The 21431-nt window shown below is 44.2% G+C and overlaps 1 protein-coding gene across 2 annotated transcripts in view; it reads right to left on the bottom strand.

The window, feature by feature from the left end:
* LOC125464592 (carbohydrate-responsive element-binding protein) overlaps nt 1–21431 on the bottom strand; it is a 156424-nt gene that overhangs the window by 128468 nt on the left and 6525 nt on the right. For both annotated transcript variants that reach the window (XM_059655497.1, XM_059655499.1), the window contains exons 2-3: nt 7848–7954; nt 4409–4491 (exon numbers count right to left, since the gene is read on the bottom strand). In XM_059655497.1, the coding sequence (XP_059511480.1) occupies nt 4409–4491; nt 7848–7954 (190 nt within the window). The remainder of the gene's footprint in view (nt 1–4408; nt 4492–7847; nt 7955–21431) is intronic.

Below are 21431 nucleotides of genomic sequence, written 5' to 3'. Positions count from 1 at the left end.
CCACCTACACCTTCCTCCAGACCATTTACATATATCACAAACAACAGTGGTCCCAGCACAGATCCCTGTGGAACACCACTGGTCACAGGTCTCCAATTTGAGAAACTCCCTTCTGCTACTACCCTCTGTCTCCTGTTGGTCAGCCAGTTTTTTATCCATCTAGCTAGCACACCCTGGACTCCATGTGGCTTCACTTTCTCCATCAGCCTGCCATGGGGAACCTCATCAAACGCCTTACTGAAGTCATGTATATGACATCTACGGCGTTTCCCTCATCAATCAACTTTGTCACGTCCTCAAAGAATTCTATTAAGTTGGTAAGACATGACCTTCCCTGTACAAAACCATGTTGCCTATCACTGATAAGCCCATTTTCTTCCAAATGGGAATAGATCCTATCCCTCAGTATCTTCTCCAGTAGCATCCCTACCACTGACGTCAGGCTCACCGGTCGATAATTACCTGGATTATCCTTGCACCCTTCTTAAACATTAGCAAGTCTCCAGTCCTCTGGGACCTCACCCGTGTCTAAGAATGCTGCAAAGATATCTGTTAGGGCCCTGGCTATTTCCTCTCTCGCTTCCCTCAACAACCTGGGATAGATCCCATCCGGACCTGGGGACGAGTCCACCTTAATGTCTTTTAGAATACCCAACACTTCCTCCTTCCTTATGTCAACTTGACCTAGAGTAAGCAAACATCTATCCCTAACCTCTGTTCGGTCCTACTACTAAAAGGTCCTACTTTTTAAATCTATTGTTTAGTGCCCTGAATTCTTGATGCAATACCTCATTGCTCACTTTGCCCATGTTGCTGGGACCAAGACATACTGCAATGTTTAACTCATCACTTTCCCTTTTCAGGATACCCTGCAGCCATTCAATGATGTCCCTAACCCTGGCACCAGGGAGGTAACACACCATCCTGGAGTTACCTCTTTGGCCACAGAAACACCTGTCTGCTCCATGCCTAAAGAACCCCCTATTCCTGTTGCTTCTTTTCCTCTTCTCCAACCCTACACCGTCAAGCCTCTTACGGTGTCAGACATTGGTCTCTGACTGAAGTCCTCCAAAGTCCAGCTTCCAAAATACTGGTTAATGAGTGGGGCCCTTGAGGACTTCTGTACTACCTACCTGTTCTTTCCAGACTGTCTAGTGGTCACCCTTTCCCTGCTTTTCTCTAGTCCCTTGAGCTGCAGTGTGTCCACTTCTCTGAATGTGCTATCCACATAATTCTCAGCCTCAGAGTGTCCAACTGCTGTTCAAGCTCTGAAACTTGGAGGTCCAGCTTCTGCAGCTGGGAACACTGCTTGTACAAGTGGTCACCTGGGACACTGGCACCTTACATAGCAGGCTATATATTCCAAACAGCCAGCCTCTCCTGACAACTCAAACTTATAGCTGACACTTGGACTTGAATTAATAGACTTATTTGTTAGACTTCCTACTCTATCACTGAGGTTATGAAAAAGTTAACTGTAACTAAGTTCCCATTGCTCTAAATCTGTTGGATACAAGAGGGTTAACCAGCAATTGTCAGGTGCCAGTACTCAGCAATCCAGAGCCTTTCTCACTGTTTGAGATGGCATGGTAGATCAGTGGTTAATGCTGCTACATCATAGCGCCAGGACCCGAGTTCAATGGTCTATGTGGAGTTTGCATGTTCTTCCCATGTCTTCATGGGTTTCCTCTTGGTGCTTTGATTTTCTCCCATAGTGCAAAAATGTGCAGGTTGGATGGACTGGCCATGGAAAATGCAGGGTTACAGGGACAGGTTAGGGAGGAGGGTCTGGGTGGGATGCTCTTCAGTGGATCAGTGTGGACTTGATGGGCTGAATGGCCTGTTTCCACAATGTAGGAATTCTGTGATATTGAAGTTGTGATGTCAACAGGAGCCACACTAAAGATGTGTGCTGTGTTCAAAGTCTAAATCATTTATATAATCCACAAACAGCAAGAACCCCAACACTGACCCCTGCAGAATCCCACTGGACACAGAATTCCAGTCACAAAAATACCTCTCAAACATCACCATCTGCTTCCCGCCACTCAACCAATCTGGATTCAATTAGCATATTTCCTTGGATCCCATGGGCTCTTACCTTTACTATCAGTGTTCCACACGCAGGACCTCATCAAAAGTCTTGCTGAAGTCCCAATAGACTGCAACAAAAGCACTGCTTTCATCTACACCTGGTCACCTCTTCGAAAAGTTTAACCAAGTTGGTTAGACATGGTGTCCCCTTAGCTGTTCTGGATTAATCACTGTCTCTCCTAATGCAGATTAATTCTGTACCTCAAAATGGATTCTAGCTGTTTCCCCACCACTAAGGGTAGACTGATTGGCCTGTAGTTTTCATGCTTTCCCCTTGTTCCCTTCTTAGTAATGGTAGCACCCTAGCTGCCCTCCAGTCCTCTGATACCTCTCCTCTGGCCAAAGAGGAATTGAAATCTATTGCCAATGACCTACTAGTTCCTTCTTTGCCTCACTCACCAAACCAGGATACATTTCAATCCTGCCCTAGAGAGTTATCTACTTGTAAGCCTGCCAGACCCTCAGATCCACATCTGTCTTTGCTAATTTCTTTAATTGTATCACAGACCTTCTCTCTGATTTCTATACACATATAGTCCCTCTCACTAGTGAACACCAACCCGAAGTATCAGTGTGGTCCTTACTTTTCTGAAGAAGCATCTAGGCCCAAAACATCAGTTTTCCTGTTCCTCTGATACTGCTTGGTCTGCTGTGTTCATCCAGCTCTACACCTTGTTATCTCAGATTCTCCAGCATCTGGAGTTCCTACTATCTCTCTCCTAAACTCTGTCCCTTGTTATCCTTCTACTGTTATGCAATTGTAAAAATAACTTAAGTGTTTCCATTATTTTATCTGCCATTATCCTTTTATGTTGTTTGTTACCTTTTCTAGTCTTTTCAAATTCCACTGTGCATATTCGATACTCCTGTAGGGCTTCTGCTATTTTGAGCCCTCGGGATCTGCGATAAGCCTCCCTTTTTCTCTTAATCCAGTGCTGTATATTCCGCAATATCCAATGTTCACAGGATTTGATGGTCCCACACTTTTCTTTTTAAATTAGAACATAGTGGTCCTTCATTCTCCACACATCCTTCTGTATGCATCCCACTGTTCTGACCTGAAAGTATCTGCTCATGGCCCACTCAGGCAAATCGTATCTTTTCTTATTAAAATGCATCCTCCTCCAGTTTTGAATTTTGATTTCTGGCCCATCTTTGTCCTTTCCTACAACAATCTTGAATCTTACCAAGTTCACTGCAAAATGTTCCTTCAGCCACTCGTCCAGCTACATTAACTAAAATTAAGTCCAGGACTACTCCCTCTCTCGTACGGCATTCTATGTACTGGCTGAAAAAACTGTCCTGGATGCATTTTAAGAATTTCTCTCCTTCTAAACCTTTCACCCTATGACTATGTGAGTTAATTTTGGGGAAGCTGAAATCCCCTACTATCATGACCCTATTTCTTTTCTATTTCCCTGAAATTTGCCCTCATATCTTGTATCTGTTCTTGTATTTCTCTTAGACTGTTCAGGGCCCTATAGCACACTACCAGGATTGTGACTGTTCCCTTTTGTTTTTTTTTAATTCTGCCCATGTGACTTCATTTGAGAAACCTTCTAAGGTATCATCGCTCCCTTTTGCTGTAATAGATTCCCTGTTCAATATTGTGACACCTCTCCTCTTTTACTTCCTTCCCTGTTGCACCTGAAGACCCTGTATCCGGGAATATTGAGCCACCAAACCTTCCCCTATATAAGTGTGTTACAGTAACAGCAGTAACGATGTAGCCCCATGTGTGAGGAACTTGTGCTGTATGTAAATTTCTTTGCTGAAAGCAAGAAGCCACTTTTATCACTGAAGTTTTCCTTGTTTTGGTTTGCAAATTATTTCAACTAGGAATGCACAATGCTGCACATCTATGGCACAGAATTTCAACATGCACTTTAGCTTTTCCAGGCCAAATTGTTCTCTGATACCTTAATGGCTTTTACACTTCATTTAAAGTTGCAATTTTCACATATTTGTGACATATGCCTGTGGATGGTTCACAGGCTTTGGGAAGACAGGAGGTGATTCCTGAAGTATTTTGGACATTTTCCACATTTTTAAAGATTTCCCCAAGACTTGCCTGGGGCAGCTCAATTACAACTTTAAACAGTTTGTGCTTTGTGAAACGTTCTAAAACGTTGACCAAATATCACAGTAACCTCACTGTTATATTTCAGAGACATCAAGCAGAATCTTACCCCTGGAAATACACACTGCTAATTTTCTAATAAGACACTGAAACATTCTACATTTTTGATTGTTTCCTTCATTTAACCATTACTCTGTAAACTCTCAAAGAACAGAATCTCTGGGTCCTGCTGACCTTTGGTTTACGGTGTTCATCAGCCTCAGACCCTTCCAGGGGAGTGATAAACCCACACACAGGATTCTTCCTCTTTTGTACATCTGGGAGAAGTACAAAACAAGCAAATTAATAACAAATAAATTTGTTGTGTTTAGATATTTCACTATAATGTACTTTTCTTAAAAAAAAACCTCAACACTGTTCCTGAGAAAGCTAAAAGCAGTTTACAAAAATCTAAGGTGACTCAGGCTCCTACAGTGCTTTATAAATTCATGCAGTCAATAATTATCGATGTCACAGCATCTTTAACTTGGTAAAACCTCTTCAGACACTTATCAGAGTTGAACTCCATCTGCCACTTTTCTGCCCACTCCACCGAACCACCTATATCATTTTAGAGCTTACAGCTCTCCCCCACACTATCCATTACACAGCCAATTTTTGTGTCATCCGCAAATTTCTCAAATTATGCCCCCCACATTCAAGTGCAAATCATTAACGTATAAAACAAACAGGAACAGCTTTCTGTTCACTAGGGCAGCCATTGAACATTACCCTTGATGTGGTTTACCCTTGGTTTCCTGTTACTAAGCCTACTTCGGATCCAATTTGACATATTTCCCTGTATCCCATGGATTTTTACATTTTTGACCAGTCTGCAATGTGGAACCCTGTCAAATGCCTTACTAAAATCTACGCAGAGAACATCCAAGTCAAGTCACCATAATCTTAACAGACCAGAGGAGTGCTCTCATATTAGTGAGAGTTTAACCTGCGGGCCGCCTCACCACTCAGGTGAAGGGAGAGGTTGAGAAGGAGAGTCCTTCATGGCAACCTCAGCTAGTGTGGGGTTTGAACCCACACTGTTGGCATTTCCCTGCTTCACAAACCAGCCATCCAGCTAACTGAGCTAAACCAACCCCACGACAACACCCACTGCACTAGCCTCATCAATCCTCCTCATCACTTCAAAGAATTCAATCAAATTTATAAGGCGTGGCTTTCCCTGAACAAAGCCATGCTGACCATCCCTGACTTGTCCATGCCTTTCTAAGTGACAGTTTATCCATTCTCAGGATTGATTCTAATAATTTGCCCACTATAAAGTAAGACTAACTGACCTATAACCATTTGGTATTACTTCTGGAACCTTTTTAAGCAACATAACCACATTTGTATTCCTCCTGCCCTCTGGTACCTCATCTGTGTCTAGTACAGATTGGAAATTAATCTTTAGAACATCTATAATAACATCATCCCCGAAGGAACTAGCGCAAATCAACTTTAATACCTTAATTAAATTGTGAGTTAATTTATTACACTTATGGGATATAAGCCTTTCCTTTGCAACTCAACCCTTTGAATTATGGTATCATTCCAGTGAATCTGTGCTGCAGAAAAATCCTTCTCTGACAATGTTAAAACTGATGTGGTAGGTCTTTAAAAGGTATTAAAAGCTCCTGAACCAACAAGGGAAAAGGTCTGAGGCACTGAATGGCCTGCTCCTGTTTTTACACACTAAATATTTAGAAGATATTCTAATTAATTCGACTTAAATCGAAGGTGCACAATCTCATTCTTCTCTGCACTGTAATCCACTGACTAGTTTGTGTACTGATTTATCAAATTTCCTTTCAAAGTTCTGGCTGTCTTTTAAAACAGGGTGTAGAGGAGTAGGTTACAAGAAGTGGTGGGGGGTGTGGAGTAGGGAAGAAAAATGTTGCAAGAAGGGGCTGGGGGGAGATGGAAGCTGAAAGAGGGGTGGGGTTCCGGAAACATCTGAGAGAGGGACATAGACGGAAGGACACTAAGTGGAGCAGTGGAAATGGGAGGCCACATGCAAGACAGCAACAGTCTGAAACCTAACAAAGCTGTATGAACTGCCAGAGGAGGTGGTAAACGATTGTGCAGTTACAACATTTATAAGGCATTTGGATAAGTACATGAATGGGAAAGGTTTCGAGGGACGTGAGCCAAATACAGATAAATGGGACTAGTTTGGTTTGGGAATCGTGGGGTTGGCGTGGATGCATTGGATTCAAGGGTGTGTTTCTGTGGCTGTGTGACTCTATAACTAGGAGCTGGAAATTTTAAAATCACTGAGAAACGAATGTGGAGTGTTTAGCTTAAGGCTGAACAAGTTGAAGAGTTACAACATGGAAAAAATGTTGTGGATGCCATTCTAATGAACACTAGGTGAATTTTAAAATTTAAACTTAAGACTGAGGTCAAAGAAATAAAAATGACTGCCTGGTTAAAATGTTCCAGCTTTGTCTTTACGTAAATAAATCATTTTAGCTATGAGCTCACCAGCCTGCAGAAAGTACATTTAGGGCAATTTTTTTTTGTCTATAGAAGCTTAGAAGCTATACTGAGAAAACAATAGTTGTTAACTTAAGAGATAATGGGAACTGCAGATGCTGGAGAATTCAAAGATAATAAAATGTGTGGCTGGATGAACACAGCAGGCCAAGCAGCATCTCAGGAGCACAAAAGCTGACGTTTCGGGCCTAGACCCTTCATCAGAGAGGGGGATGGGGAGACCTCTCTCCCTATTTATTCCAGTTCCCTCTCCCCATCCCCCTCTCAGTTGTTAACTTAAGCCTGTTGTCATATGCAATGTAGATAATGTAGAATGAAGGAAATTATGACTTACCTTGTGTGGTTGTGGGTTTATAAGTTAAATTGACCATTGATAGTTATTAAAGACATTGACTAATTATTCTAATTCTGCTGGCATGCATCCAACTTCTGAATATGTCATGCAAATGCAGGAGGTTTTGTTAATATGTAACTGCATCATCGAGTAAACAAGTTACTTAGAATGAGAAAGGAGCCCCTGAAAACCTAGTGTACCCTCCAATAAAATCTCAACAAAACCCATTATAAAAAGAACAACTTGTGCATGGAAAGGGATACTAAAATGTGTAGGTACAAGTTACAGGCTATTGGAAGAAGGAAGGAAGCTCTGCAGTAATTGTACAAATGCTGAGGTGGGCAACGGTGGGTCAGTGTAGTCATGTAGTAGGCAGACTGTGTTGGAGGGTTGATGAACTGTAATGGGGCCAGTCAATGTGCTAGTTAGGAAGAACCTGCATGGGGTTTTAATCCATATAATGTTTCTGATATAACAACCCAGATAATTAATGTCTGAAATCTCTGATTCTAGCTCAGAGTCAAAGGCATTTGTGTAGGGTCCCAGGAAGAGGGGAAATTGACCATTGGAAGTTGAAACTTCCCAGGCTATTCCCACATGGGGTGCCAGAGATCATCTTCTATTGTATGTCCCAGTCTGCAGTGATCTGGAAACTGGAAGATTTGGCCCATTATTTCCAATCTAAATGATTCAGAAGAAAAGAATGATGCCCAGGTACATCCCAAAAGCTTTCTTATAAAGAGCCTGAATGGAGGAAGGTAGGACTGGAAAAGTAGTGAAGAATGATTACTAAAGACTTACACTGTGTAAACCACGCTCGCCAGATAGCATTGTTCAGACGGATTTTGTCCTTCCATAGAAGTGACAAGCCTTTGAATTGCTTCCATTTTGGAGAAACCAGCTTTCCACTGAAACAGAAAAGGAAAGCATCACCTAAACTGACACAAAAGTGGATCTATGTGCTTCAAGTTGCACAGATGCAGCTTTGTTCATGAATGTTTTGAGATTTCACATGATCGGCTCATGGAAATTTTTGGTCCAGGTAATGGGAGCAAACACAAACAGATTGCCTGCAAAATGCCACTCACAGGGCCTTCTGCCTGGGCCTGATAAAGCGCTACATCAGAATTTGAACTCAGGCCCATACAGAGCCTCTCCAGATTACTAGCTGAGAGGCAATGTCATGTCACCACTCTCCAGGGAAAGTACGGGGCACAGATACCTCGAATTTACAGATAATCACCAGCCTGGGGGATGGGAATGCAGAGAGAGAGATTGGATGCAGGGAGATAGAAGAGAGAGAGAAAAAGAGGGGATGACGTGTGGGGGGTAATGCAGAGACAGAGAGAGAGAGAGACACAGGCAGGGCAGGGAGGTGGAGAGAGAGACACACACACACAGGGGCAGGGACGGGGACAGAGACACACAGGGACAAATCTGAAGAGAGTGAGAGAGAGAAATTCAAAGGGCATGAGCTGCACAGAAAGAGCAACAGAGGCAGAGAAAGACAGTGTAGCCTGCTACCACACTGTAGGGTTTCTATGATTCTAATACTATCCCCCATCCCTCTATGCCATTTATAATCAGAAATTTAGCAATCAATCTCTACCTTAAACAGACTCCAACCCTGAACTTTCACAGCCCTCTGTGGGAGAGAATTCCTAAGGTAAAAAAACCCCTTAACTATGGAAGTTTCAAAGTCATTGTGGAATGGGATATGGATGGTGCACAAGTCTAAATTGGAAGAAGGCCAATTTCAATATCATTAGGCAGGATCTGGCAAACATAGACTGGGAGTAGTGACTTGCAGGCAAGTCTACATTTAGAAAGTGGGAGTCTTTTAAAAGTAGTGTCGTGTGAGTTCAGGGCCAGCTGTCCCTCAAAGAGTGAAGGGCAAAGGCAGCAAGATCAGGGACCCTGAATGTCTAGCAATACAGAGTTTGGTAAAGAAACTGAAGGAAACATACGTTTGGTACAGAGCATTAAATACAGAGGAGGCTCTTCAGAAGTACAGAGTGTAGGACAGTACTTAAAAAGAACTTAGAAATGCAAACAAGGAAAACCCAAAGACATTTTATAAGTATACTATGTTTGAGAGGATTATTAGGGAGAGAGTGCAGCTGATTAGAGACTAAAGGGGCAACCTGTCCGTGGAACTAGAGAACGTGGTCACACCTATAATGAATATTTCTCATCTGTATTCACAGAGGAAAGAGACTTTGCATCTGGAGATTTCAGTTGGTCTGGTAAGGTTCAAGAGCATGTTCAGACTAATAAGAAGGAGTTCATACAATTATAGAATCTCTATAGTGTGCAGGCAGGCCATTCAGCCCATACAGTCCACACCAATTCCTCTAAAGAGCATCCCACACAGACCCACCCCTCTACCCTATCCTTATAATCCTGCACATCCCATGGCTAATCACCCAGCTTGCATATCATAAGCAATTTAGCATGGCCAATCTATCTAACCTGCACATCTTTGGACTGTGGGAGGAAACCCACACAGACATGGGGAGAATGTGCAAACTCCACACAGTCACCTGAGGCTGGAATCGAACCCAGATCCCTGACGCTTGTGAGGCTGCGGAGCTCTGTCCTCTGGCTTCATGCACACATTTCCTCTTTGGTTCTGACTGGACCCTAATCTTTACCTGGTTATTCTCTTCCCCTGATTCTTCCTAATCTTGCTTGGCAGATTTTTTTTTCCAAGCCCCCTCTTTGTTCTCCCAATTACTTTCTTGATTTGCCCCCTGCAGTTATTAGGTGCTTTAGCAGAGGTAAAGGTGCATAACTCCCCATGGCCTTAGGAGATGTAGTACAGTCTGCTATGGGAGGTAAGAGAGAAGTTTGCTAGGGCCCTGGAAGAGATATTTAACACTTTGCTGGCCACAGGCAGAGATTACTGGAGGATAGGTAATGTAGGTTCCTTATTCAAGAAGCGCAGCAGGGATGGGCCAGGTAATTATAGACCATTTAGTCTGGCATAAGTGGTAGGGAAATTATTAGAAAGAATTCTGAAACACATGGTTAGTCAATACTTGGCTAGGCAAGGATTGATCAGTGATAGTATAGATTTGTTACAGGGTGATCCTGTCTCATTTAATTGGCTCTTTTGAAAAGGTGACTGGTCCAAAAGGCAAGAGCCTGTAGAATCCAAGACAAGTTGGCAACCTGAATCTAAAACTAGCTGACAAACAAGAGACAAAGGGTGATGGACGTTTTTCTGATTGGAAGCCTGCGACCAGTGATGTACCACAGGGATCAGTGCTGGGACCCTTCCTGTTTGATACGTACATTAACAAATTGGAGGTGAATGTAGTATTTAGTAAGTTTGTAGGTCACACAAATTGGTAGCAACAAAAACAAAGTTGCTGGAAAACCTCAGCAGGTCTGGCATCATCTCTGATGATATGATATAAACTGATGTTTTCCCAGCCACCATCACTTCTGAGTAAGGGTCACTGAACCCAAAATGTTAACTCTGTTTTCTCCTTCACAGATGTTGCCAGACCTGCTGAGCTTTTCCAGCAACTTTGTTTTTGTTCCTGATTTGTTTTTTTTACACAAATTGGTAGTGTTGTTGATAGTGAGGAGGATGGTCTCAGGTTGCAGTCATTGATCAGCTGGTAAAGTGAGCAGGGCAATGGCAGATGGAATTTAACTCTGATAATTGTGAAGTGATGCATTTTTGGAGGGGGTGTCTAAGAAGGGTGGAATATACATAATGAATGGCAGATCCTTAGGAAGTACTTAGGAACAAAGAGACCTTGGTGTACAAGTCTACAGATCCCTGAAGGTGACAGCACAGGTGGATAGGCAAATGGGATGCTTGCCTTCATTGGCAAGGGCGTAGAATATAAGAACAAAGAAGTCTTGTTGCAACTTTATAAAGCGTTGGTTAGGCTACAGATGGAATACTATGTGCAGTTTTGGTCACTGCACTATTGGAAGGATAGGATTGGACTGGAGAAAGCGCAGAAGAGATTTTATCAGGATGTTGCCTGGGATGTAAAGTCTGTTATGTGGACAGACTGCATATGCTGGGTTTGTTTTTGTTTTGGAGCAGAGGAGGCTGAAGAGTGGAGGGGCGGGAATCTGATGGAGGTATACAAAATTGTGAGAGGCACAGACAGAGTAGATCATGAGAATCTTTTCTCCATGACAGACTTAAAAGATTAGAGGGCATAAGTTTAAAAGTGAGGAGCAAGTGGTTTAGAGGAGATCTGAGGAAAAAATATTTTCACCTAGAGGGTGGTAGAAATGTGAAACATGCTGCCTGACAGGGTGGTGGAGGCAGATACTCTTGCAACATTTAAGAAGCACCTGGAGTGGCACTTAAAATGCAGAGGTATAGTATCCAATGAACAAATATTGGTAAATAGGAGTAGTGTGGTTTTGTGTAAGAGAGAGAGAGATAATGGGAACTGCAGATGCTGGAGATTCCAAGATAATAAAATGTGAGGCTGGATGAACACAGCAGGCCAAGCAGCATCTCAGGAGCACAAAAGCTGACGTTTCGGGCCTAGACCCTTCATCAGAGAGGGGGATGGGGGGAGGGAACTGGAATAAATAGGGAGAGAGGGGGAGGCGGACCGAAGATGGAGAGTAAAGAAGATAGGTGGAGAAGGTGTGGGTGGGGAGGTAGGGAGGGGATAGGTCAGTCCAGGGAAGACGGACAGGTCAAGCAGGTGGGATGAGGTTAGTAGGTAGCTGGGGGTGCGGCTTGGGGTGGGAGGAAGGGATGGGTGAGAGGAAGAACCGGTTAGGGAGGCAGAGACAGGTTGGACTGGTTTTGGGATGCAGTGGGTGGGGGGGAAGAGCTGGGCTGGTTGTGTGGTGCAGTGGGGGGAGGGGATGAACTGGGCTGGTTTAGGGATGCAGTGGGGGAAGGGGAGATTTTGAAACTGGTGAAGTCCACATTGATACCATATGGCTGCAGGGTTCCCAGGCATCATGGGCCTCCTGCACTGCCACAATGATGCCACCCGAAGGTTGCAGGAACAGCAACTCATATTCCGCCTGGGAACCCTGCAGCCATATGGTATCAATGTGGACTTCACCAGTTTCAAAATCTCCCCTTCCCCCACTGCATCCCTAAACCAGCCCAGTTCATCCCCTCCCCCCACTGCACCACACAACCAGCCCAGCTCTTCCCCCCCACCCACTGCATCCCAAAACCAGTCCAACCTGTCTCTGCCTCCCTAACCGGTTCTTCCTCTCACCCATCCCTTCCTCCCACCCCAAGCCGCACCCCCAGCTACCTACTAACCTCATCCCACCTGCTTGACCTGTCCGTCTTCCCTGGACTGATCTATCCCCTCCCTACCTCCCCACCCACACCTTCTCCACCTATCTTCTTTACTCTCCATCTTCGGTCCGCCTCCCTCTCTCTCCCTATTTATTCCAGTTCCCTCCCCCCATCCCCCTCTCTGATGAAGGGTCTAGGCCTGAAACGTCAGCTTTTGTGCTCCTGAGATGCTGCTTGGCCTGCTGTGTTCATCCAGCCTCACATTTTATTATCGTAGTGTGGTTTTGTGTTTGTTGGTTGGTATGATGGGCCAAGGGCCTGTTTCTATGCATTTTTTAAAAAGTTCACTCATGGAACATAGATGTTGCTGGCTGGACCATCATTCTTTGCCCATCCTTAGCCAGCCTTGGGAAAGTGATGGTGAGCTGCCTTTTTGAACCACTGCAGTCCATGTACTATATAGAGACCCACAATGCCCTTGGGGAGGGAATTCCAGGATTTTGACACAGCAACAGTGAAGGAATGGTGATATATTTCCAAGTCAGGATGGTGAGTGACTCGAAAGGGATCTTGCAGGTGGTGGTTGTGGTCCCATATACCTATTGTCTTGTCCTTCTAGATGGATATGGTCATGGATTTGAAAGGAATTGTATACGAATCTGTGGTGAATTCCTGCAGTGCAGATAGTACACACCGCTGCTGAGTGTCTGTGGTGGAGGGAGTGGATGTTTGTGGATGTGGTGCCAATCGAGCGGGCTGGTTTGTCCTGGATGGTGTCGAGCTTCTTGAGTGTTGTTGGAGCCGCACTCATCCAGGCAAGTGGGGAATAAGGAGGTGGAGTTACTCGCGGCAGTATTCCTAGCCTCTGCCTCGCTCTTGTAGCCATTGTGTTTATGCAGTGAGTCCAGTAGAGTTTCTGGTCAATGATAACCCCCAGGCTGTTGGTAGTAGGGGTTTCAGTGCTGGTAACACCATTGAATGTCAAGGGGCGATGGTTAGATTGTCTCTTGTTGGAGATGTTTATTGCCTGGCATTTGTGTGGCACAAATGTTACTTGCTGTTTGTCAGCCCAAGCCTGGATATCGTCCAGATCTTGTGCATTTAAAAATGGATTCAACAACCGAATCTCAAGTGACATAACCCTTTCTCAAACTGTGCCCCCAGTTCTAGGCTCCTTAAAAGAACAGGGAAAACATCTTACCTGCATCCATCCTATCTAGCCCTTCAATTATTTTGTAAGTTTCAATGAGATTACTTCTCATTCTCCAAAACTCGAGAAAATACACATGCTATCTACCCAATCCCTCTTCTTATGGCAGTGCCACCATTCCAGAAATGGGCCTCATGACTTTCATTGTGTTCCTTCTATGGTAATAACATCTTTCTTGAAATAAGAAACAGGGCAGCATGGTGGCTCAGTGGTTAGCACTGCTGCCTCACAGCCCTGGGGACCTAGGTTTGATTCCACCCTTGCATGACAGTCTGAGAGTTTGCACATTCTCCCCATGCCTGTGTGGGTTTCTTTTAGGCACTCTGGACTCCTCCCACAGTCCAAAGATATGCAGGGTAGGTGGATTGGCCGTGCTAAATTGCCCGTAGTGTTCAGGGAAGTATAGATTAGATGGGTTATAGGGGGATGGGTCTGGGTGGGATGCTATGAGGATTGGTGTGGACTTAATGGGATGAAGGGCTTGTTCCCACATTGTACAGATGCAATGATTCTAAGAGATCAAACTGTTCACGGTCCTGCTGGTGCATTCTAACCAAGGTCCTGTACATTTGCAGCAAGACTTCACCATAGCTAGACGCTCATCTTCTTGCAATAAAAGCCAACATTGCATTAGCCTTCTTTATAGCTTGCTGCTCCTGAACGTTAGCCTTTCAGGGACTTGCCACAGGGCACCTCAATCTGTTTGTCCACCTTTTACAATTCATCATGAACTATATTAAAGAGAGAGAGATAAGTTTCGACATTAGCAGTATCAAGCGTATAGAGAGAAATATACAGCATAGAGATAGAGGCTTGATCAGCCAAATGTCCTACTCCTGCTCCGAATTCTAATGCTTGTAAATCTCTGTACATCTGAGGGGACTTGACAAGGCAGATGCAGAGAGTTTGTTTCCACGTCGGGGAGTCTAAAACCAGACAGGATAATCTCAGAATCAGGGATCACACATTTAAGACTGAGACAACAATGAATTTTTTTCACTCGGAGAGTTGTGAATCTGTGGAAATCCTGACAACAAAGCGCTGTTAAGGCTGGATCATTAAATGTATTTAAGTCTTAGATAGATTTTTAATCAGCACGGGAATCAAAGGTTAATAGGAAAAAGACAGGAAAGTTTGACAATTAGCAGATCAGCCATGGTCTCATTAAATGGCAGAGCTGACTTGATGGGCTGAATGGCCTACTTAGCTCCAATATCTTTCGGACTTATCAGTTTCTTCTACCAAAGTGCGTAACCTCACATTTTTCCACATCACCATGTTCTTACCCATTCTGTTCAAATCCTCCTGAAGCTGCTTTAAAACTTCCTCTTAATGCATGTTGCTCCTTAGCATTATATCATCCACAAATGTGATCATATTACATTTGCTCGCCATCTCCAAATCATTGATATATATTGTGAACAGCTGGGGCCCAATTACTGTCTTGCCCCACTTGTCACAGTCTGCCAACATGAGAATGATCTGTTTATTCCTTCTGTTTTCTGTCTGTTAACCAATCATTAACCCATGCCGTTACATGACCTCCTACGCCACGTGCTTTAATTTTTCTAACCAGCCGTGCCTGTTTGTGCATTTGCATCTCTGTGTGTGCGTCTGTGTATATTTTGGGTGTGGAGAACAACTTATGTACAAGACACAGGAAGCTATCATACAGGTGTGGCTGTACAAGGGTAATGGAACATTGGCCCTTATTTTCAGGGCTTGGGTATAAGTGTGGGGAAGTCTTAGGGCAACTGTAGAAAAAGCTAGGAGAGATCACATCTGGAGTACTGTGAGCAGTTTTGGTTCCCTTATTTGGAGGCAACTCAGAGAAGGCTGACTAGGATGACTCCTGGTGCGCAGGGAGCAAAAACTAAACAGGCTAGGACTCTACTCGCTGGAGTTTAGAAGAATAAGTGGGGAGCTCATCGAAACATACAGGATTGTTAAAGGGCTTGACAGGGTAAATGCTAAGAGGATGTTTCCCTCATGGGACAGTCTGGGACCAGAGGGAAAAGTCTCAGAATTAACAGGCACCAATTTAAGATTCAGATGAGGAGGCTTTATTCTTTCAGAGGGCTGAGAATCTCTGGAAAGGAGTTCCAAAGATCGCTGTGAGGGCAGAGTCCTTGCTTGAGGCTGAGATAAATTCTTAATCAGTAGGGGAATCAAGGGTTGGGAGGAAAGGGCAAAAAAGCAGATTTGAGGAATGTCACATCAGCTGTGATTGTACTGACTGATGGTACAGGCTTGAGGGGCTGAATGGCCTACTCTTATTCCTTTTTTTATGGTTTTACTGTGAGCCATCTTTTGATTGTCAACTTCTGAAAGTTCTACTGTACCACACCTCCAACTGGTCCGTTGTCTCAGAGAAATAATTGACCTTTGACCAGTCATCAACATTTACTCTGTTATGAGGAACTTGCAGTGTTACAAAAGTCCCTTTGTTAATTCTTTACACAGATCATGAAAAGGGCAAAGGGTGCCTCTGCCTTTCAGTAAACATTGAGTTGGCTGAGCTGTTGTTAAACTGTGATGAGAAATGAACAATGCGATCTAATTAAAGCACCAACTGTCTGCACTAATGGTAAGGAAATGTTAATTAATACACTCTTCTGAGGAACATAACACCCTGCATGTGCTTACGAAGACTATTAAGAAACCTGTTAACCTTCGTACACTGTATATTCACTTAGAAGCTAAACAGGTGGAAAGAAAAATCTGCCGGAAAAGCACATTTTTCAAAACCTAAGCTCACTTCAAAGAAATTAATCTTCTATCATCTCAAAAGCTGCAAAATTTACAAAATGACAGGTCACATTAAACTAAAAGAATTGTTGTAATAAATCAGCGTTTAAATAAAAACAACTGTCAGATAGCCAGAGACCTCTTCTACACGCTTGAGACAGATGCAGGTGGTTGGATACAGATAGTTAAAGATTGGCATTCAGAAATTCAACAGATGCTCTAGGCACAACTAGATCTGTTTTGAATACTCAAACAAAATGAAGAACAAAATTAAGAACTGAGTACAGCACAGGGGGTCATTCGACTCATCTGCTGGCTCTTTCAAACAATCCAGTTAATCCCACTCCTGGTCCTTACTCATTTCCCTGAAATTCCTTTCTCCTTCCAGTATTTGAGCAATATCCTCCCAAAATGCTACTAATGAATCTGTGTCCAACAATATCTCAGGCAGCACGTTCCAAATCCTAATTAGCACTCACTTTAAATTTGTACCATCTGGTTATCAACCCCAGCCCGGTAAACAGTTTCCCACCGCCACTCACATCTGAACCTGTCCGATTTTCTACACCTTGATCAAATTTTTTAATTTTTTCCTGCTGAATAGAGCACAACCTCAGCTCTAACTGAGCGCAATCACCACAATTTTCTAGGCTCAAAATGGAGTCACAGTGTGTTAAGGTTTGGGAAGCACTGCCCTAAATCCTGGAACTATTTGAGTAAATCTCCTAAACAACTGAAAACCATCAGAACCTTCCTAATTAGCAATGTACTGTGGCAGGACCAGCGTTATGTACTGGTTTAGAATGACCTCCTGGCTTTTGTACTTCTATTCAGGATCTGATATACCTGAGAAGCTGTTAAAACAATCAGAAACAAGAACAGGTTAAACCCCTCCCCTCCAACCCCACCACACCCGCCACCTTCCCCTGCAACCGCAGGAAGTGCTACACCTGCCCCCACACCTCCTCCCTCGCCCCTATCCCAGGCCCCAAGATGACTTTCCATATTAAGCAGATGTTCACCTGCACATCTGCCAATGTGGTATATTGCATCCATTGTACCCGGTGTGGCTTCCTCTACATTGGGGAAACCAAGCGGAGGCTTGGGGACCGCTTTGCAGAACACCTTCGCTCGGTTCGCAACAAACAACTGCACCTCCCGGTCGCAAATCATTTTAACTCCCCCTCCCATTCCTCAGACGACATGTCCATCATGGGCCTCCTGCAGTGCCACAATGATGCCACCCGAAGGTTGCAGGAACAGCAACTCATATTCCGTGTGGGAACCTTGCAGCCCAATGGTATCAATGTGGACTTCACCAGCTTCAAAATCTCCCCTTCCCCCACTGCATCCCAAAACCAGCCTAGCTCTTCCCCTCCCCCCACTGCATCCCAAAACCAGCCCAGCCTGTCTCCGCTTCCCTAGCCTGTTCTTCCTCTCACCCATCCCTTCCTCCCACCCCAAGCCGCACCTCCATTTCCTACCTACTAACCTCATCCCGCCTCCTTGACCTGTCCATCTTCCCTCGACTGACCTATCCCCTCCCTACCTCCCCACCTATACTCTCCTCTCTACCTATCTTCTTTTTTCTCCATCTTCGGTCCGCCTCCCCCTCTCTCCCTATTTATTCCAGTTCCCTCTCCCCATTCCCCTCTCTGATGAAGGGTCTAGGCCCGTAACATCAACTTTTGTGCTCCTGAGATGCTGCTTGGCCTGCTGTGTTCATCCAACTCCACACTTTGTTATCTCAGAAATAGGAACAGGGGTTGGTTGTTTGACCCTCGAGCCTGTTCCACCATCCAAGAGGATCACAGCTGATCCGATATTCCTCACATCCTCTTTCCTGCCCTTTTGCCATATTCCTCGATACCCCTACTGATCAAGAATCTATTGATCTAAGCCTTAAATCTACACAAGGTCTCTGACCCCACATCTCTGTTGTGTTAATGAATACTGCTCTTTCTAAAATCTGCATACAAACACTGATGAAGAAACCATCCTAATGAACAGTCATCGGATTCGAAAAATTAACTCTGCTTTCTTCCCACAAATGCTGCCAGACCTGTTCAGTTTCTCCAGCAATTTCTGTTTTTGTTTCAAATCTCCGCAGTTCTTCATTTTATTTTTGTGTACAAATACTGCTAGATCCCCATGTTGACATCCCTTTACCACAGGGCTTGTATTCTCTCATCCCATTCTTTTTGTTAAAATAGTATCACCAACTTCCTAGAGTTAATTTCATTGGCCATTTGTCCGCTCCTTCCAACGTCAAATCATAATCAGCAATGCCCAAATCCGTGAATGAATTAAGAAAAAATTTAATGGTGCATTCAGCCCATTTGCTGCATCAGAATGAGCCAATCTTATTCTCCCATTCAATCCATATTATCCAGCAGGTCTATTTCCTTCGACTGCCCTCTAATTTTCTCCCGAAATCATTGACCAACATCATAGGCCACAAATTCCAGGTTTAAATGAAAAATATCTTTTCTATTCCTTCCCAAGCTGTGGATGCTGCTTGCAAGTCCATCATTTATTGCCTATTCATAATTGCCTTGGAGAAGGTGACGGTGAGCAATCTCTCAGGATCTCTTCCAAAAACTTTGAATCGAAGTCCCCTGGTCCGTGTCCCATCAACCATTGGGAACAATGCTTCTATGTTGACAAAAAGCCCCCACTGTCTATACTTTGAGCCCAGACAGAACCGTGCATGCACTCACTGGCTCACTAGGGATCCCACTGTCCTTAATGAATCACATGTCCATCCCTATTTTAGAGTACAGAGATTCCCTGTCTTCTGAGTTGCAGGAAGATACTGGGAATTGAATTATGCCACCCATTTCCACACTGGAAGGATATACATGCCTCGAGGTTGAAGGGAACAGTAGAGTCATAAAGCTTAGAAACAGGTCCTTTGGCCCACTATGTCTATGCTGACCAACAAACACCAAACTATGCTAATCCCATTTACTGGCACAGGGTCTTCAATACAATTCTGACTCCTTAGTATTCAATGAATTCCAGGATAGTTCAGAGGAACATAGGGAATATTGGACAAAAACAGAAACGCAGCAGGCCCGGCCACATCTGATGAGAGAAAGCAGGTTTGAGTCCAGTGACCCTTCATCAGAACAGAGGAAGTCCCAGCAGAATACGCTCCATTCAAACTGTGCCCAATGTACACCCAGGCTGACATGTGCCAGGTGAGTAGGGAGCTAGGTACAGTACCAACTGGATAAGGCATCAGCTGAGTGAGTAGGGTGCCTGATGTCTAGGTGCTTAGTGAATATGGTGCTGAATGGACAGGGTACCAGCTGTGGAGGGGTTAGCTTGCCAGGGTGCCAAGTAAGAATGCCAAATGGGAAGGGTGTCAGGCTGCAGTGTGGTGAGATATACTAATACAATTTTGAGTGTTGTTTGGGATGCTGGTGGTGAGTCAGGTCCAGGAAAGAACTGGGTTTGGGCACAGTTGTGGTCCCAGAGCTGGGGATCAGGGAGGCTTCAGGTCAGGGTCAGGAAGTAGAAGGGTCTGGGGGAGGTGTGAGCTTAGTATCGTGTCAGTTTAATAGTTACTCAGGCGTCTGAATATGTATCTACTCATTTAACCTTTTCTGTGGAATTATTTTACTCGATTTCACTAGACAGTTGAAGGTTCTAGCCAAAGTGCGATATCCTCAGCTGAAAATTTAATTTCCCATACAATTCCTTTGGTGTCCTCTCCAATGGGGATTCCACAGGGTCTCCATGCACACCACCTATCTATTCTGGAACGATGACTGCCTGGCTAGTGGAAAATTGAACAATGTGTCTCTGCCAATTTGCCACCCCCTCTAACTGAATCACCTTTAAAAGACACTTTGGTCAAGACAAAATAAACACATCTCTGAACAGTTGTGTCTTGTCAACTGGTGGTGAAATACAGGCAATCCTCTGTCTGAGGGTCCATTAACCTGGCCCTAACACAAGAGAACTGCTTCCCTGCATAATTCAGGATTTAACCCTAATGCAGGGATTAGATTATTTGATTTAAGCCAGCCATATTAATCATTCGTATGATTGATGCACTGGTGATGTCCCTGCCTCTGAGCCAGGAGATCCAGGCTCAAGTCCCACCTGTTCTGGAAGTGTGCAATAATTTCTGTGAACAGGCTAACTGGAAAATATCTACCCGATAACGCAAGTGATTCTCAAAACCCTTTCATTCTCACTCCTTCGGCATCAATATCAGAAGTCAAATATAGCAATCTCCAGTGCATCATATGCAGATTTACCTTCCGCAAGTGAATATCCAATACCTTTTGGATAATTACTGCAATTAAGCCCATTCTAAGTACTTTCCCATCCACATATTGTCAAACATTCCTTTTACTCAGTGAGAAATGATCATACCTTGTGGCATGCCATCCCTCCCAATTAACTACAGCTCATATCACTGAGCTGATGAGAAGTTTGGAGTTTCAAGTCCCACTCCAGGATTTGAACACAAAATCTATGTCAACAATTCAGTCCAGTCCTAAAGGACTGCTATTTGTCAGTGGCGCTGCCTTTCAGGTAAGGCAGTTAAGCCTGTCGGTCCTCAGGGAGATGGTAGAACACAGAATGTAGGACCAGGAATAGACTACTGAGCACTTCAAGCCTGCTCTGCCATTCAATATGATTATTGCTGATTGTCCAGCTCAGTACAAAGGGTCCCAACTCCTACTTACAAACACAATCCCACGCCAGGGTGTAGCCTTTAAAAACTGATCACTTCCTGGATTTACATACAGCTACATTCCATGGTCCTGCTTTGTATTCCAAATTGCCAATCAACTGACTTTTCCTTCATCCAATCATCACTGGCTGGGTCAGCACTGTCTCTACTTGCCCTTGAAAAGGTCGTGGTGAACTGCCTTAGAATCACAGAAACCCTATAGTGTGCAAGTGGGCCATTCACCCCATCGAGTCAACAACAACCCTCTGAAGAACATCATACCCACACCCAACCCACTCCCCTAGCCCTGTATTTCCCATAGCCAACCCACCCAGCCTGCACATTTCTGGACAATATGGGCTGTGGGAGATAACCTGGGCAACCAGAGAAAGCCCACACTGACACAGGGAGAACATGCTTGAGGACTGAATTGAACCTGAGCCCCTGGCGCTGTGAGGCAGCAGTACAAACCACTGAACCATG

Source organism: Stegostoma tigrinum, chromosome 27 (assembly GCF_030684315.1).
Source record: "Stegostoma tigrinum isolate sSteTig4 chromosome 27, sSteTig4.hap1, whole genome shotgun sequence".
Classification (NCBI taxonomy): Eukaryota; Metazoa; Chordata; class Chondrichthyes; order Orectolobiformes; family Stegostomatidae; genus Stegostoma; species Stegostoma tigrinum.
Note: the sequence above shows the minus strand (reverse complement) of the source record. Positions and strands in the feature narration are given on the sequence as shown.